Genomic DNA, 18,665 nt, shown 5'->3' on the forward strand with positions numbered 1-18,665 from the left:
GGGAGACAGAGAAGGGGAAGGACAACTACAGGGGAAAAAGACACAAAGTTAATGTTATATGGTGGTGACAAATAAATGTCGGATGAGAGGTGACAAGAGAGGTAGGAGAGGAGGAAAGTAGCTCAGTACATCAGGGGTGGGTCCCCCAGCACTCTAACCCTATAGCTACATGACTATAACTATAATCCTCATCAAAGAGGAAGGTTTTAGCCTACACTTGAAGAGAGAGGGTGTCTGCTTCCTGAATCTGAACTGGGTTCTACTGGAGAGGAACTTGATAGCTAAAGGTTCTCCCTCACATTCTACCTTCTGGAAATCCTAGGTACCACAAGTAAGCCTGCATTTTAAGATCAAAGTGGTCTATTGGGAAGATATGGTACTATGAGGTCTTTTAGATATGATGGAGCTTGACCATTTAGAGCTTCATATGTAAGGTTTCAAATTCTATTCTAGATTTTATGGGAAGCCAGAAGAAGCTAGTGAAGCTAGTGAAGGCAAAATATGATATCTCTTGCTATTTCCATTTAGCACTCTTTTGTTGGAGCATTTTGGAGTAATTGCAGGCATTTTAGAGGGTTACTGGGGCAACCCAAAAAGTTCCAGTTTTGTCTCATCTGTCCAAAGGACATTTTCCCAGAAGCTTTGTGGCTTATCAATATGCCTTTTGGCAAATTCTAATCTTATTTTTTTATGATTTGCTTTCAAGAGTGGAATCCTCCTTGGTTGTCTTTTCGATTTGCCATACATTTTCCTTCCACAGCCATCTCCAGAGAGGTTGGCTAAAGTCCTGTGTACCTTAAACGTCTGAATATGTGCAAATGTAAACACAGGAACGTCAAGCTGCTTGGTGATGGTCTTATATCTTTTACCTTTACCATGTTTGTCTAGAATGCTCTTTCTAATCCTTAGCTTTCTGTGGTCCATGTTCAGTGTGGTACCAAACAGCACAGTGACTGCGTTTTACCCTCTAAATAGACAGACTGAATGATTATAAGTTTGAAGACAGCCGTGATGCTAATTATAGGAAGCACTTTTGTTTGACAAATTATTTTCAATCTTTTCTAAGGGTACTATTTTTGTCCAGGCTAGTTTTGTTTTTTCAAATGCTTCTGTTAAACCACAATTCTAAAGTAATGTCTGATTTTCGGTAGTTAATTTTCAGTAAACTTTATTCATATTACTTTAGAACATTAGGTCAAAAGTTTGACCATAGGTTTTTCCTTTCTTTAAAGGAAGGGTAACATCAATTTTGTCCACATGTACGTGTCTAACGAAGGGTGGGGCAAATCTTACAGACACACATAGTGTGGGAGAAGCCCCTCACTCACTGCAGCCTGAAGTTCCCCCCAAATGTTTCTAAATACACCGCAACCATGAAGAAATCAGCAGAGAAAGCAAAGAGCTTGTTTGCTCAGTCATTTAGATTTAGATTATTTTATTAAACACAATTTCATCAGCAAGTGGTTTATTGTCAATACATAAAACGCAAGCTACAGGCGCAAGTTGTTTTGCTCTGTACAGTCTACATCAGCCTAAACAGAGTATTTGGGACGTTCTCAGTATTTAAGCACACAACAGAAAGGAGGGTGCAGGGTGAGAGAAGGTGGATACTTGAAAGAGGGCAAAGATCATTCTCCATAATGTTCTTTAACTGTGGTGCCTCTTAATTTCAGCCTTTTATAGTTAAAATAGGACAAATACACATACACGGACCTCAGTTCTACCGCCCACTTGGCCTAGTTACAGTTGTAGTACCGGGACCCCATTGCTTTGAATGTTGTAAACATATTTATTGTCTAACTGTTTTACTTAGAAGTTGATTGGACTGATTTAAAAGACAACCCTCAACAGGATTTAACAAATTATCTCAGGTTCCGTTTTTTGGAGAAACACAACCAAACCTAAAGTTTGATTCCACAACAACAAAGTACAATCAAACAGGATGGTAGACTTACTGCATGTAAGCAAAAAAAAACTCTTTAGAAATTGAGTTTCTTAATTTCTCACGGTCCATTAGATACTGGCAAACCAACTGGGATATCAGCACACCCTTCACTGTAGCTGACATTATCTTCCACATCCTGAACAAATGTGTACTTATGCAATATTGTTCGTGTTAGGATAATCAAACTAGTGTAAAGGGGCTCATCCTGCATCAGTGCACAGCAGCAAATTGAACCATTAGCATGATGACTCCATATTAGCAATATTAACCCACAGCCAAACATGACTGCTGCAGTATCAAACAACTCATTCTTATGTCTGTTCTGTTACAGGAATAAAAAAAAAAACTGAATCTCACATTTGGCTTAACTCTGTCCTCTACAAGTCTAGCCTGTCACACTCTATCATACTCGCTACTCTTCCAGCAGTGGCGGTGGAGAGAGCTTCAGCTGGAAATTCTCTGATGCTGGTTGACTGGGAATTAAAAATCCAGTCTTCTCACTGGTCTGACTGTGGGTGAGATCAAACAGGATGGACAACTGAAAGAAAGAGCAAAAAAGAAAACATTATAATAGAGATATAAACAAGCTTGCATCACTTTTTCAGATTTTTCTAAGTTACCACAAACTGCATGTATGTAACCCATTACGTGTGCTATACTGAGCATTACATGCATCATGAGGGCCTCACACATCCATAACAGGCTTGTGTTGTTTGTAGATGCACGCTAGCGAATAGCCTCAGGATTATGGAAGATGGAAGGATTTTAATAATGGGTCAGAGAGATATTTATATGCAACAGAACCCCACCTCTAACCTACTCTACACACAGTTTAAACTATGGTTAAAATAAATTTGCTCTAAATGTTAAGTGGGGCTGGGAAATAATTGGGCTGACAGGCATTGTTCTGGTGTTATAGGTTACTGTATTAGCCCCGTTAGCTAACAATTGTGTCGGCTGCTATTAAGTATGATCGGCACATTTTTTCACATCAAGGAGCTTATGGAGGACTATATAACCAGGTATAAAACAATTTTTCCTGCCTGTCTTTGAGTGCTCCTCGACATCGCCGAAGTACCTGCTGCTGTCTAAGAGCCGTGGCAGGAGGAAAAAATTAGGCTCCAATGCTGGTGTCCAGACGCGGTTAACGAGATTAGTTTTTTATGCACTAATAACTAATTGGAGTCTGTGTTAATAGTTGGTGATTAATAATGCTTCCTAGAACATGGCATTATAATTGATATCTTTGACTGAGTACTTTACCTTTAAACCTCATGTCTCTGGTCCCACACACAGAAAGGGCCATACATTGGACTTGGTTTTCAGTTTGTGCCTGTGTGTGGATCAAATATCTATTGAAGATATTTAAGTGAGTTGTATTTTCTTCAATTTGTCCTTTTACGTAGAGTCTCCACGATCTACGGTAATCATTTAACGACGCATTATAAATTAAGCTGCTGTTTAAGTTTTGTACCTTATTTGATCAAAGTTCTATACTGATGCTGAGTCATTAGTTCAGTCATTTAATAATCATTGTGTGTCTGTTTTAAATAATGTGGCACAATTTAAACATAGCCTTATTTTTCTTCAAAAACATTGTTCTTGGCTAAATGAAAGCATCCCTAATTTTGAGAGAAACTGTAGTAATGTAGAGCATTTGTGGAAAACCTCTAAACTTGAAGTACACAGAATACACCTTAATGAGCTGATCCCATCTCTTAATGTCATGATTCAACAGACCAGATCAGATTATTTTAAATCCTGTTTGATACCATTAGAAATATTGTCTCGCCCCTCCTTTTTTAAACAAGTTGTTGTAAACCCCATTCTTAAAAAGTCAAACCTGGATCCTTCTGATCCTATAAACTATAGGCCCATATCTTAATTATTTTGATGTCCAAAATTTTTGAAAAAGTGGTAGCCCAACAACTTTCCACTTTTCTGCATCATCATCAAATCTTGGACATATTTCAATAAGGTTTCCGCAAAATGCACTCAACAGAGACAGCCCTTCTCTCAAGTGGTATTTTGATGGCGGCAGACTCAGGCCAGTACGCAGTGATGATTTTACTGGATCTAACATCAGCGTTTTATACAGTTGACCACAAAATTTTGGTTTATACCAAGATAAAAATTGGTTTATCTGACTCTGTACATCAGTGGTTTTCCTCGTATCTTACTGAAAGAACTTTACCACAGTACCACAGTTTTCGGTCCCTTGTGGTTTGTATATTGTATATGACACCTGCATGGACGATTCTGCGTTTTAAGCATGTATCTTATCACTTATATGCTGATGATATTCAGTTATATTGTTCTTTTAGAGAGTCTGAATTTCACTTGTCTAGTTTTATGGAATGTTTGTCTCAACATTCAGGTCAGATGGTTAAAAGCTGTTTTTATCTCCTGTGACTGTGGCACAGGAGGTAGAGCCGTCGTCCACCAATCCCCTCAGTTCCTGGCTCAATCCCTGGCTCCTCCAGTCACATGCCAAAGTGTCCTTGAGAAAGACACTGAACCCCAACTTAGTATCTCCTAATTATAAGAGGGTGTGTACACTTACGCAGCTACATTATTTTTACTAAACAATTTAAGTTTGTTTTTTATTTTGAATTGCACAGATTATGGGCTACATTAAAGTTGGAAAAAATTGATTAGTGACTTATCTTGGTCAGATTTTTTCAATTTTAACAGGGGTTAAAAAAATAAACAATATCCATCATCAACATTCATCCATTATCTAAACCACTTCTATACCAGTTTATGGGGGTTCTGGAGAAAATCCAGGCTGTCACTGCACGAGAGGTGGGGTACTTGTGGTCTCCAGTTATCAACACACAAAGAAATACACAGCAGACAACCATTAAAATTTTCAGTGTCCATACCCTGGATGGTCCTCTATATAAACAGCGTAGCTGATCCCAGGACTGTTCCTGCTGTAGGTCCAACGTTGCCTCAACAAACACCTGGATTATAACAGAGAACAAGAAGAACAGCAGTTAGAGATTCTTAATTCTTAAATCTGTTACTTTTTACTTTTGTGTTTACAGAGTTCGACAGTTCCAAATATTGCAATATGACAGCAGCTGTAATAGGAGCATAAAATCCATGTGTGCTAGTTAAAAATCATGAATGCACAATGTATTTAACAAACCATAGGATGTTGCTAAAATATATACACCAAAGTGACATGTAACAACTTTGAAAATGAGTCATATGACAACTAAAGGTTAATTCTACTTTACTACTGTTTTATATGAATATTAATATTGGTGGGGCAACTGTAGGGCAGGATGTGAGCTCGACCCTGAACCCCAACTTAGTTCCTGGTGAGTGTTGGCTAGTTGCATAGCAGCTTGCCCATCGGTGTGTGAGAGTGTGTGTGATTGTGCATGCGAATAGGTATTTTGATAACTAATACGTAGAAAGGCCCTATATAAGCGCAGACCAATTAACCAGTTTAAATCATTTGTACTGGTCTTTCCACAATTTAAAAATGGTTGCTCTCAGGAAATGAGGCCAAAGCTGGAATTATCCTTTTAGATTTATAAATTGAAATCTACCAGGTGAAAAACATTTTTCACCATACTAATCTCCAGCAATGCCTAAAATCACAGATGTTTCCAGGTGTGTGGTAAAACTTTACCTTATTTTTGCCAGAATTGTCTCCATCTTTGTGATGCACTGATGTAACACGGGTCTGAAACAGAGAAAGGACAGGGCTGTATCAGGATGGTTAGTTATTGTAAGACACCTTTACACCTGGGTTTTCATGTCCCTGCAGGTAACCACACTCCACGCTACCTGGTGGGATAGATAGCCTATAAAATACAAGTAACTATGAGACCGAAGAAAAAATAGGTGTGTATAAATGAACTGCTGTTACATTGGGTCATGCTAAAGTGACAAGCAGTGGAATACGAATCAGAGGTTGTGATGATGGAGTGGTATCCTCTCAGCCTGTATCATCACTGCTCTCATTAAACAACTGAGCTAATGATGGTAGGAGGATTTAGGTGTTACTAAAGTCATCATCAATTCTGCTTATCAGCGTTTTGATTAAAGCCTTTTTAATCTTCTGTTTGGAAAAAAGTAGCCCTACACATGTTTTCTAGCATCAGCATGGCTGTTCTATTATCCCTGAGTCTGAACACTGTTCCTCTCCTTCATGAAAATCTTTTTGCAGGTTTGCAGCAGTGTAGAGTAGATGCAGAGCTTACCAGCATCAGTGAAAGAATCATTTCTAGCTCTCTGACACGTATTAAACCGGTCTACAAATTTATCAACATGTGTCCTGCTGCTTTCAGATAGTGGACTCAAGAAGTGTATAGAGTGGAAACTCTAGAAACTGTCGAGAATGACAATTTAATGATCATACTGATTTACCATTTTTTTATTAGTTTACATAATTGATTTTACATATGTCACTACATTGACTTAATTACTTGCTCTGCCAACACAAACACACACCTGTGCCAGGGATGTGCTTCGGCCTCTTTTTGCTTCAGCAACAGGCCCACTCCTTCCTCCCTGGCTAGACGAACACTTGTAGCAGCTCCACTGCTGCTGCCGCTCTGAAGTATAGCCCCACCCACAGTCCTTCTGCTGCAGGCACTGGAAGTGGTACAGGTGGCCACAGCTGACAAGACACAAACATACACATATTACAACCAGTCAATATACCAATTTTTTATGAGGTGTTTTTGTCAGGAAGATACTGGGTCAGAGTCATTAAGTCATTTAGTTTTTTGTTTGTTTCCTATTGTATAATGAAAAACAGCATAAAATATAATAATTTCCCAGCCAGTCTTAACCTGAAGAGGACAGTTCTAAATATTAAGATTAATATCATGTGTTGTTGTGAAGATGTTCCTAATTCCTAACCCCAAGTAATTTCACCTTTTGAAATCTTTGTAGGACTTAAATTAATTTAACATAATTCTGAATTATCCCAGTTTATTTTTATTTTTTTTACCTTTATGTTGATGACTATATGTTTTAATGAGTCTGAAACATGTCCCAGATTTAAAATTACATCATGAGCATACATCAGTTATTTATACCTATTCCTACAAATCTACAAATTTACAGGAATTGCCTTAATGTTGCCAAATTCAATTGCGACATTAGAAAGATAGGGAAAATGCAAACATCCTTGTTTAGGTCCTCTAGGTACATTTAATAGGGGGAAAAAACGTCAGCTTTATAGAGCACATTTTGCAAAGTTAGACTAACTGTTCAAAAAAATAAAAAATAAAACATAGAAAAAACGTTAAGAAGGTTTAGGTCATTAAGTCATATACTTGAAGTGTGAAGAATAATTAACGGCCGTAACTTCAACACAAGACACCTGACCAGCAAAACAGACTGAATAAACACTGCATAGTGAACAGTCCTTTGCCTTTATTAGGAGAATTAATGGGACAATATAAATGTCTCAATGTTTTCATTAAAGCACTGATAAAATTTTTCCAACATATAGAACCAACTGATGTTGTTTACATATAATCCTGTGCAGACCTGGATTAACATAGTTTTGGTGTGTTAGGAAAGCCACGATGACCAGACCACATGTAGTTATTTCAAAGAAAATTATTTCACCTAGAAAATATGTGCACAGTTAAAAAAAAAACTAAATAATGTTAAAGAAAAAAGCTTCTATAGACTAAAGTGACAACTTGTGACCTCCCCTGCAATTAGCCTGTCAAAATATGTCTTGGGTCAAGTAAAGGAGTGGAGAACCGTGAAAACTCAAAATGTCATGAGATGTTTCTCAGAGTTTCTGCTTTGAAAGACCAGAAGTTGTCCAATAAAGACCTGTCAGCAGTCAAGAAACCAATTTTTAGAAGTGGAACAGGGGAAAAAAGACCGATAAGAAAGATATAAAAGAGGTATGAAACGGCTCACAAAGACTGGAGTGAAGATCAATGGAAAACACTATCATGGCGTGATGAATCAAAGTTAGACATTGACATGAATGCTGAAACGTACCGGTTTTAATTGATCATGCCCTTTCCTTTTGGAAAGTCTCTGATTGGGAACAGTTTAATTTTTCAGCCTGACAGCAATGCCAAGCACATTGCTAATACAGTGAAATTGTATTTGAAACAAAAAGTGCAGACTTGAATATCATAGAGGCAGTATGGGATCGACTGTATGACATTAAGGACAGCCAAAGTCTAAAGAAGAACTCCAAGATGTGCTGATGGAAGCCTGGCAATAATATACCAGTAAGCTAGTTACAAAAATAAAACATTCAAGATGAGCTAAGTGCAAATGGGAGGTCACACAAAATACTGACTCGTGCCACTTTTTTCTAAATTTTTATTGTTTTTGTTAGTATTGTGTCCAAGACATTTCCACAGTATTGTATGTCTAGGATTAAACTACTGTACACATGTAAAATAACAATAAAAATGTGCTGCAATCTAGCAATAACTGCATGCCAGTAGAATACCTCACTATCACTTGTGTACACCTGTTTCACAGCTGAATGTAGGGCATCCAACTACAAAATGTGTGTGATACTGGGTGCATTCAGAACATTGTAATCTACAGAGGTTGTTGCACCATTGCATTCCCTCCATACAGAGCTCATGTGGAGCTGATCTTTGAGCTGTGGTACTAGTGGCATCTACAGCAGGAAGACCAACCACATAATTGGTATTTTCACATCTAACCTGTTTGGTATGGCACTTTTGTGTAAGGAATGTTTGGCAGAACAGTTGCACCGGGTTGCATGATTTTGTACCTGAGTACATATGATGAAAAAAGTAATATAATAATAAATACAGAGACAGACACATATATAGACAAAGGCTGAGAGTTTCATTTTACAGTGAATAAATAGCTTCTAACATTAATTTGGAGTATTAATGTAGAAACATTTGGACCTGGTTAACGTTTACTGTACTATAACATAACATCATGCAAGCTCATATACCTGGTGAATTGAAAGAGTTCTCCCTCACAATCAGAGATGGACCAGGTACTGTTGGGATAACTTTCCAGAGGTGTACAATCCTCTCTGTGAGTAATACAAACCACTGTGCTGTGTTGTGGTGTTTAATAAGTTTACTGAATACGCACTTGCTATTGTCCTGCATTGTTTAAATGTATGTCTGTGTAAATGCAGCCACATGCAGCTTTCGAGGTATGTTTTGATTAAAACTTACCTTACGTCATCAAAAAGAGACACGTCTCATTTCTAGCTGTTGCCCAGTGTGTGTTACCTGAACACAATGATCTCCTCAGCTGAGGTCTGTCTCCTCTTGTACTGCTGGAGACAGATGTTACAGTAATCTTGCCGGGGGTGGAGTCCCCTTGTGACAGCAGCTCGCAGATGGGCCAGGGACCAGTGGAGGTCATGGTTCAACAGACTGGTAGTTGTTTCAAGTAAAGTCTAAAACAGAGAAGACAGCATTACTAGAGGCTGAGGTGTCTTTTTAATTTATGAAGCCCTCTGCCAGAAAAGTTGCCATACTTACTGTGTAAAATATAAGTGAGAGGCTGCATGACTCTCACTTGACCAGCTTCTATCTCAGAGAGCTATAAATGCAATTTTCTATCCAAAACAGACTTTTGTAATTTGGTAAGAAGCCTACAGTAGAGGACTACACCAGCAGCAAGAGACACTGAAGCTCCAGCTAAGACAATCTAGAATGATCATAATGCTCAGAGGAATTACAAGAAAATTAGAAACGAGAAATTAGAAAAAAGAAAACTACAGAGGCACTTATCAAGGGCGTAGTTATTTGTAGCTATTCTGGCTCATAAACACTTAACAGAAGCTATGAGCAAATACCATACCATGGTATATATGATGGTATATACCATGTGATGGTATGGCATTTTGGGGGGGAAGAAGGGCCACAGAATAGCCAGAGACTGGTGAAGTTTAAAAAAGGTAATATATTTACACATGAACACATGTAGCGACCTAATGATTTTACTACACTTTATTTTACAGTAGCCATCTCCATAATATACTTAAGATCCTGATTTATTATATAGAATTAAAAGTTGATTGTCACATGATATAAATATAATGTTAATTGGGAGATTTTGACTGGTGAAAGTGACGTGAGATCAGGTGAGAGTTTTACAAGAAAACACATCTCACTCTTGTTAAAACTACAGAACAACCCAGTTCATTCTGGTTGCTCAGATGCCTCTAACCATGAAACTATCTTAATACACACACAACAGAGTGGATTACCACATGTGAGGTTGTGTTGCCACTGGACATAAATAATCTTAGAAAATATGGATATAGATGAGAAATAGATAATAATGGCCCCTCATTAGCTCTTCAACCTAATCACTTCAACCGACTCAAACACAGACTGCAATTTTCCTGTGATGTTTTTCCTGATGTTTCCTGTGAAATATGATGAAAAGAATAGGATATATATTTGCCATTCACAATGAACCACCTAATTTTCTTTTGTGATTTTGTCTCCATAAATGATTTCTGTGTGGATCCCTGATATCATGTGCTGGGATTTTTTTCTGTTCAAGATTCATACTGAAACAAAATATATACTAATTGTATTTAAAGCAGTGGGCAAACATACACACATGGCTACACACAGCGTTTTACCTGTTCATAGTTAAAAGTATCCAGCATCCCCAGAATAAGGCCTTGAATCTCTGCCAGCTTCCCTTTCCCATAGACTGGGTCCTGACACACACAAACATGCAGACAGTAGTATCAGAGTGCACTGTTTTCATAGAGAAAGCCTAATTTTGTGAAGTCACACGCTATAACTTTGTTCCAAACATTATTGGCCTATCTTTAAATTAAAAAAAAAAAGAGTCAATTGAGCAAAAGTAGAGTCAAAATAAGATGGTCACCACTGTAACCAACTTAAAGGGTACACGAGCTGAAGAACCACAGAAAGTGACAATTTAACCATTTAAAGTGGGACAGATTGAGAAAGGCTAAACAAAACCCCACACACATACCTGCAGTATTCTCTGGATGATTGCAGGCAGAGAAATAAAGCTACTCATACAATTGAGAACCTTCATAGTCAGCTCTTTCAGCACTGAAACAGACACAAACATCATCAATGTCATCTTAATCAAAAGCTCTTTCAGCATAATCACAGTCACCATTAAAGGATCTTCTATGCAGACAGCAGGGAAGGGAGGGGCCCTCCAATGAGGAGAGGGAGAAGCTGTCACTAAAATTGAAATGGCAGAGCAATCGATATCAAATTGAGCTGAGACCTAACTGATCTAAGAGACCTGTCATTAGGCTTCAGAACAGGGCCAAGTTCTTTGTACATCCTTGTTCACATGTGTAGTTATAGTGTGTGTGAATGTGTGTGTGTTTACCCTCAGTAGTGTGTTTGGCATTGATCCCCTTCACTTGTTTCTGAGAAGCCATCATTGTCTCCAGAAGAGGAAACCACAAAATCTGTGAGGAGAAATATAAACAACAAATAAATATACAATTAATAAAAAATAAAAAAAAGTTATCCCAGCACACACACAAGGACATTACCTACCTCTCTCTGGTGCTGATCAAGGTTATGAGAGCTTCGATGACAGAAGGCAATGATGTCATTCAGTGTATCCTGTACTTTCGTTAGTGTTGACTTGGCGTCTCCCTCCTCTTCATTGTCGTGTCTCCCATCTCCTCTGTTGGAACCATCATCACTCTCAGTCGTCAGGACATACAGGTTTTCCTTTAAAGTCTGCAGAGAATTAAGGCATTTTATTGATAATCACAGCAGTGGTCGAAAGCAAGTATATTTAGCTCCCGTAGTCAATGACAGATTGCGTTATTGCTACTATATATGTCAGAATTTAAAATTCTATATGAATTAGAGCCATTGTATTGATGTCTAAAATTGGTGAATCTTGAATAATTAATTCTGGGAATATATGTAGATGAGGGCAGCACAGTGGTTGACTGGTTAGTTCTTCCACTTTGTGAAGGTTTCCTCCGGGTGCTCCCGTTTCATCCCAAAGTCCAAAGATATGCATGTTTGGTTAATTGGTGACTTAATTAATTAAGTTAGTTAATTGAGGGAATTTTTGTCTGTCTGTGTATGTCTCTCTGTGTTGTCCCTGCGACAAACTGGAGACCTGTCCAGGGTGGACCCTGCCCCTTACCCTATGGGAGCTGGGAAAGATTCAATGGATAAACCATTTAATTACCATTTGATTAATAAAGCTAATGTATAATCATGCCCTTTGTGCTCTACCTCTAACAAGACAGTGAATGCCCCGTGAACATCTCCCTTCTTCTCCAGCAAATACGCTGTAGCCTCATTGTGATGGTACTTCTTTGTTATCTATAGAGGCAAGGGAAGAAAGACAGATAATTACACGGGTGTTGTACCATGATACACACAGCACTACACTAGACAACAAAAAAGAATCATGACATAAATACAAATTCAAACATGTACATTTTGATGCTATTTTTATAGCCGCCTTCTTTGAACCATTGAATGTTATTTTTTCCTGTAAAGTACTAATTGTAATTAATCAGGCTAATATCTTTATTATGACAAACACTTTGGTACTTTTAATCATTCTGTTGCTGGATGAAATTGTAAAAAATGCCAACCTATCAACTGACCAAACAACCAAGTGCAGGTTTTTGCACAAAAACACATTCACATTTAATCAAGGTATAGTTGACAATACATGTATGGCCTTTTCCAGCCTGTAGTGCTGGGAGGTGTGGAGAAAGCTCAGGAGCTTTTGAGGGTCAAACCGGCACAGTAACTCAAGTAGAAGTTCGTGGAGGTCATGTTCCAGAAGGAGGACTGTCCCTGAAAGATGACCTTTCCTGGATAATAAAGCAGTAGAAGAATTAGAAGAAATGCAGGGGTGAGAGTTCAGAGTTATCATCAGAACAAGAAGCAAACTATACCGGGGCTCCAGGAGGCAGCTGAGGAACTTGAAAAGTAGCAGGTCATCCTAAAGAGAGAGACAGAGAGCTCTGAACAATCAGTTCAATCAGTCTGTTCAATTAGTACAAAACACTGCTATTTCTCTATTTCACCAACATAACTATCTAATATTATCTCCTTACATAAAAATGACAAAAGGAGATGCAAACCTTGCCCTAATAAACCTAATAACATTGCACATTCAGCCAGTACAACTGTTCTTTCATCATCAGAAGTAACAAAAAGGGTTGAGTGTATAAATAACAAGTTTTAGTACATTAAAATACTAACAGTTATGTTAGGGCAAATGTTTGGATCTCTCTTGATAAAATAAGTGGACGTAAACTTTTTCACCCAACTGTAGTAAAAATGATTGGTACTCAAGCATTATGCATGTTGTCTCCAAGTAGAAAGTGATTTTCATTTTGTTTTGATCAGTAAAAAAACCTGTTCAGCAAAATAACCACCAAAAGCTTTTAACAAAAGTAAATAAGGGACATAATCGATAGCAGTACGCAAAACAATGACTTTAGTTTCTCTTTGTGTAAATATACCTACATGTGTTTGAGACTGCATGCATAAAATAGCACGTTCAACTTAATATGTAATATGTAACCATGTAATATGTGTCACTGTAAGTGCCAATTTTAGACAATAGTGGTTTATAAGACATTTGATCTGTTCCTCTTGTGTATATCTATAAATAAATGTCCTTGGCCAGGACACTGACCTCTACGCTCCGAGTACATTGCAGTCTCTGTTGTGTGTGCTCATGTGTGAGAGAATCGCAGACTAAGAGGCAGTTGTAAATTACTCAGACCATTTACCACTTAAATACCTTTTGAAATGTTTTTTTCTGTTGCTGATTATTTGCTTGTGCAGTTGTAGGTTTCGGTAAAGTTTTTATTTAAAAGCCTAATCCAGTGGTAATGTAAATATTTAATAGCCCAAATATTGTATAAATTATTTATTATATTAATTTAAATTATGGAAATATATTATTTCAAACTGTATTTCTACATAATGCACAGGGATTTGCAGCCTCCTGTACCAAAATGATTGGCATGATGATAATTAAAATAAATATGACTCCCCATTATAATCATAGTAGGAAAGTTATTTATGAATCTCTCCATTTCTCCAGCCTTGTCTTTCAACATAGAGGACCACACTGACTTGAAGTATAAGTTAGGACACTGGAAAATCCACTCAAATCACAGCTTCACCTTATGTTCACAAAGCTTTTAGCCTTTATAATTTAATGTTTGGGATTTATGGCAAAGACAATCCAAATTTACCATTTAACTCAGTGTCAGATGCTGACTTCTTGGACACTTGGACACCCATAGTCTTCTCTACACTCACTAGTGTACAGCACAGAGAAAATAAGACCTCTCAAACTGCTATCAGAAAAACCTGTTAGGTGTCAAACCATTCCTTTTTTCTAAATTAAAGACAAATCTATATCTAATAGGTGCTCCATGAGCTCAAAATTGTTGAATATGAATTATTGCAGAAGAGTAGTACCAATTATACATGAGGTGGATATAAAGGCACATTGGAAGTGAGCTGAACTGACAGACCATCTGTATCATGAGTGGAACAAATAAAGGAAATTAAATTAAATAAAAAAACAAAATAACTATAAAATCAATAAATTGTGGCCAATGCTACATAACTATTTTTAGGATGTGTACAGGAATATCAGCTTGTGTAATCATGCTGTGTATGCCAAACATTTAACTAATTCATGCATCTCAATTATAATATTAGTGGTAGTAATTGTTTTAGTGCAGAATATTTCTGTCACATTATTTAGTGCCATGTGGTGCCAATCTATTTAAACCAGATGAAGGATTATATATAAAATCATACATGTTTTTTTATCCTACCTGAAGCTCTGACATGATCTGCTGCACCTCTTCACTGAAGTGAAACACCACTAGGTCAGCTGACTTCTTCGGGTCAAGGGTCACCAGCTCCTGAAAATACATTTTAAAGGACTTGCATTCATGTATGCAAAAGGGATGTGGAATGTCTTATATCAGTGTCCTTCAGCCAGCTCAAGACTGTGAGTCTGTGTTAGTAAGCAAGAACAACAATATTGTGATAGACATGAGTCTGTATGCACACTCCATCATCATCACGTTTGTGACCTGATTGTTTTATTAATCATAAGCTATCAGATACTGAAGTAGGCATGACCTATGATGATGATATGACACAAGGCATGACTCACTGTGTGGGCATAAAGACCATCCAGTGTAGGCCCGGCCCCTAAATGTCCATCTCTAATGCAAAGTCTGACCAGAATTCAATGGAAAACTATGTGTACATATGTGCCAGTGTATGTACTGACCTGTGTATGTTGCAGTACTTTGGACTTGACTGTTTGTTTCTCCTCAGGGCTGTAGCCAGGCATAGACAGCAGATTGTGGATGTAGCTGAAGATCTCCTCCTATTACGTGCGCGCGCGGGCACACACGGACACACACACACACTTGAAATGCCTTGTTTGAATCAGCCAATAGGATTACCGTTCTCTGTAGCATTTCAATATTTACAGTTTTTCCTTTATTTCCACTGCTGTTCCACAGTTGTGTGAGCTGATACAGTAATTAGGTCAATTCAAAACATTACCTTTCTGAGGGGGTCCCTCAGGTAGCAGTCAATGATCCTGTCATACAGATGTTTCTTCTCATACAGAAACTCACAGATTTGGTAGCTGGGGGTCAAGACCAGGGGACACAATGACACATCACTGAGCTAACACAATATATTACTATATATTATTATACTATAGAGTGCTATGAGTCCTAAAACGTAGAAATCAGTTAGGATTTTTTTACTTTTGGGTCCCTCGCCCCAAAGTCAATGGATTTTTTTGAATGGGTTTTGGGTTAAATACCTGTGATAAAGCCTATAGTTAACACAAGCTTTTCACATTTCATCCTATGACATAAAATCTCACTCTATTTTTGAGGGTTAGGGTCTTAAAAAGGGTTACTAACGATGGGACTACAGAGGTTGTCCTCTCACATTAAAAGTCATCATGCTAAACACTGAGACTAATTTATTTATTACATTGTTGAGTTAACAACTTGCTTTCACTAGCTATATCAGGTCAGGCTTTTGTAGAGGAGGTTAATGTGCTAAACCAAATAACGAATTGAAGTTTAGCTTCAAAAATTATAAAAGTGGGTTCATCTGTTAAGATTATCTTGCCGAAAACGTGTGAACTTCTGCTTGTCACGGAGCTTATGTTTTTCAAAACTCCATTGCAAAAATCCCATTGGCTTTTTGCTGAGGGAAGTAGGAAGATGCTAACATCACCCCTATGCCACTCTATTACAACTTTGGGTTCTCACAGTGAATTATGGAACTAGAATAGTAGAAAAATTATTTGTGTTTGTACAGAGATTTGTGCATGCATACTTAAGACTTGTGTGTCTCACTCTGTGTGTATTTACAGGGATTTGTGCGTGCGCACTCAGACGTTTGTGTCTGTACTCTGATTTGTACTTCAGTCTGTTTGTCTGTCTGTACTCAGATTTGTGTGTCTGTAAAATAATGTGCAAATGTATTCACTCAAAAAACTAACTTTAAATGTCTAATAATCTGAGAAAACACTTTGGTTGTAAGTAAAAGTGCTGGAAAGCCTCAATCTGTCTCAAGGGGACCCACTTTCTCATAGTGAATGCAGCATCAGACACATCAAAACTGTGAACATAAAGCCGCTCCATTTGATATTTTATAGCCTATTAATATATATAATAATATAATAAAAATAATATTGACCAAAAGTGTTGCTCATTGTTACAATTCATGGCAATGTTACCACAAAGCTTTTAGACTTTATATTGTTATGGCCAAGATAATCCTATTTTAAAACTGAAAGCTTTCAATAATGTATCACAGTAGGGTTATTTCCTTGAGAAATATTTAAGCCCTACCACATAGTAACACCTGACACTACATACTACTACAGCACAATAGTGACACCTTGAGCGTATCAGCTAAACTAACAAAACCTATTTGTTTCCGCAACTGTAGTGAAGTACAATCCAGTTTGTGCACAATATTTTGCATAATATGGATCAAGTACATTGGCTCAGAACCCATTAAAGTTGGAGTTAAAAGATACACTATAAATATAAAAAAATAAGATGCTACAGTTTTTCAATAAAACATAAAATATGCTTGGATCAGTCTTTGGTCAGCTACTCACAACTTCGCTTTCTCTGCCAAAGCCAACAGCCTGTCTTCATTAAACTGGACCACACCACCGACTTGCAGCAGTTCCAGTAGAACCTGCACACCAGTAGCAATACATCATCATCACAGAGTCTGTAGCTTGTGTTGCGTGTTTAACTGCTCTGTGTTTACTTCACCTACCTGCTGCCTCTCAGTGTGTCGTGAGTCATCGTCTGGGCAACACAGGAACTCCAAAACCTGAAAAGACAAAATGAGCAAAGATGCAGGTAAATTCTGCTCAAACACATGTACTGCAAACTAAACATGGGAGAAAACAGAGGCAAAGTTAAACCCACTGGAGTTTCTGCACAAGACTTAAACCTGAGAGCCGTCTGGTTCAAAGTCAAGGGAGAGACCAGCAAGTTATTCGGAGGAGGATAGAGGAGTATTGTAGGATTTAGGGATATGCTTATTTACCTGATCGAAGAGCTTCCTGTTCATGAAAAGTGTGTTATCTGGCTTGGCTAACTGTCGAGCCAGAAAGGTAAAGAGGCCGCCCACTTGGGAAGGAGTGAAGTCTGGGTTGTCCACCATTACCTAGGTAACCAGACAGACATGATTTTATGAGTGCACATTACTTCTGAAACACCCAAGCCTCTCTTTGTGCTGTTTTCACTACAGCATGTAATGTCTGTGATTTTACCTGAAGTAAGATGTCTACTATCCTCTGCTGATACTCAAGGGCCTGCTTGTCATTCTTAAAGTCTTCAAAGGTCTAGAATAAGTGGCAGATAAAACTATGAAAGATAATATAAAATACTAGTGGGGATAAACACATTGCTCATCACGCTAAACACATGTACAAGCATGACAAGAGCAAAGATCTCACCATGGCAAGGACATTGAGGAATTCCCGTGTGTCAAAGTGTAGGAGAGTGCGAATGAAAGGGAAAACCCCCTCCTTTTCTGATGAGTCGGCTGAGCGAAGATGGATCAGGAACTCAAACACCTAACACACACACACACACACACACAGTGCTTAACATTGGCTTTTTCCTTGCTTCAATGGACTAATAAGCAACAACAGTATAACAACAGATAGCAAGAAAACTTTAAACTACTACTTTACACATTTACATCCTAGTGTTCATCAAACACACATACACGGTGCCTTGTGAAAGTATTCGGCCCCCTTGAACTTTGCGACCTTTTGCCACATTTCAGGCTTCAAACATAAAGATATGAAACTGTAATTTTTTTGTGAAGAATCAACAACAAGTGGGACACAATCATTAAGTGGAGCGAAATTTATTGGATATTTCAAACTTTTTTAACAAATAAAAAACTGAAAACTTGGGCGTGCAAAATTATTCAGCCCCCTTAAGTTAATACTTTGTAGCGCCACCTTTTGCTGCGATTACAGCTGTAAGTCGCTTGGGGTATGTCTCTATCAGTTTTGCACATCGAGAGACTGAAATCTTTGCCCATTCCTCCTTCCAAAACAGCTCAAGCTCAGTGAGGTTGGATGAAGAGCATTTGTGAACAGCAGTTTTCAGTTCTTTCCACAGATTCTCGATTGGATTCAGGTCAGGACTTTGACTTGGCCATTCTAA

At 37.9% G+C, this 18,665-nt stretch overlaps 1 protein-coding gene across 1 annotated transcript in view; it reads right to left on the reverse strand.

Annotated features, from left to right (window-relative positions):
• Window positions 1–1,418: 1,418 nt before the first annotated feature.
• The window catches only part of vps8 (VPS8 subunit of CORVET complex), a 51,176-nt gene continuing 33,929 nt past the window's right edge, over window positions 1,419–18,665 (reverse strand). The window contains exons 26-45 of the mRNA XM_067527455.1: window positions 17,942–18,061; window positions 17,756–17,827; window positions 17,530–17,649; window positions 17,254–17,310; window positions 17,087–17,169; window positions 15,499–15,583; window positions 15,218–15,316; window positions 14,751–14,840; window positions 12,840–12,886; window positions 12,611–12,755; window positions 12,163–12,252; window positions 11,461–11,649; window positions 11,288–11,369; window positions 10,913–10,995; window positions 10,548–10,628; window positions 9,178–9,347; window positions 6,416–6,584; window positions 5,592–5,645; window positions 4,831–4,911; window positions 1,419–2,483 (exon numbers count right to left, since the gene is read on the reverse strand). Of these exons, the coding sequence (XP_067383556.1) occupies window positions 2,358–2,483; window positions 4,831–4,911; window positions 5,592–5,645; window positions 6,416–6,584; window positions 9,178–9,347; window positions 10,548–10,628; window positions 10,913–10,995; window positions 11,288–11,369; window positions 11,461–11,649; window positions 12,163–12,252; window positions 12,611–12,755; window positions 12,840–12,886; window positions 14,751–14,840; window positions 15,218–15,316; window positions 15,499–15,583; window positions 17,087–17,169; window positions 17,254–17,310; window positions 17,530–17,649; window positions 17,756–17,827; window positions 17,942–18,061 (2,043 nt within the window). The 3' untranslated portion in view covers window positions 1,419–2,357. The remainder of the gene's footprint in view (window positions 2,484–4,830; window positions 4,912–5,591; window positions 5,646–6,415; window positions 6,585–9,177; window positions 9,348–10,547; window positions 10,629–10,912; window positions 10,996–11,287; window positions 11,370–11,460; window positions 11,650–12,162; window positions 12,253–12,610; window positions 12,756–12,839; window positions 12,887–14,750; window positions 14,841–15,217; window positions 15,317–15,498; window positions 15,584–17,086; window positions 17,170–17,253; window positions 17,311–17,529; window positions 17,650–17,755; window positions 17,828–17,941; window positions 18,062–18,665) is intronic.

This window comes from Channa argus, chromosome 1 (assembly GCF_033026475.1).
Source record: "Channa argus isolate prfri chromosome 1, Channa argus male v1.0, whole genome shotgun sequence".
In the NCBI taxonomy this organism is placed as follows: domain Eukaryota; kingdom Metazoa; phylum Chordata; class Actinopteri; order Anabantiformes; family Channidae; genus Channa; species Channa argus.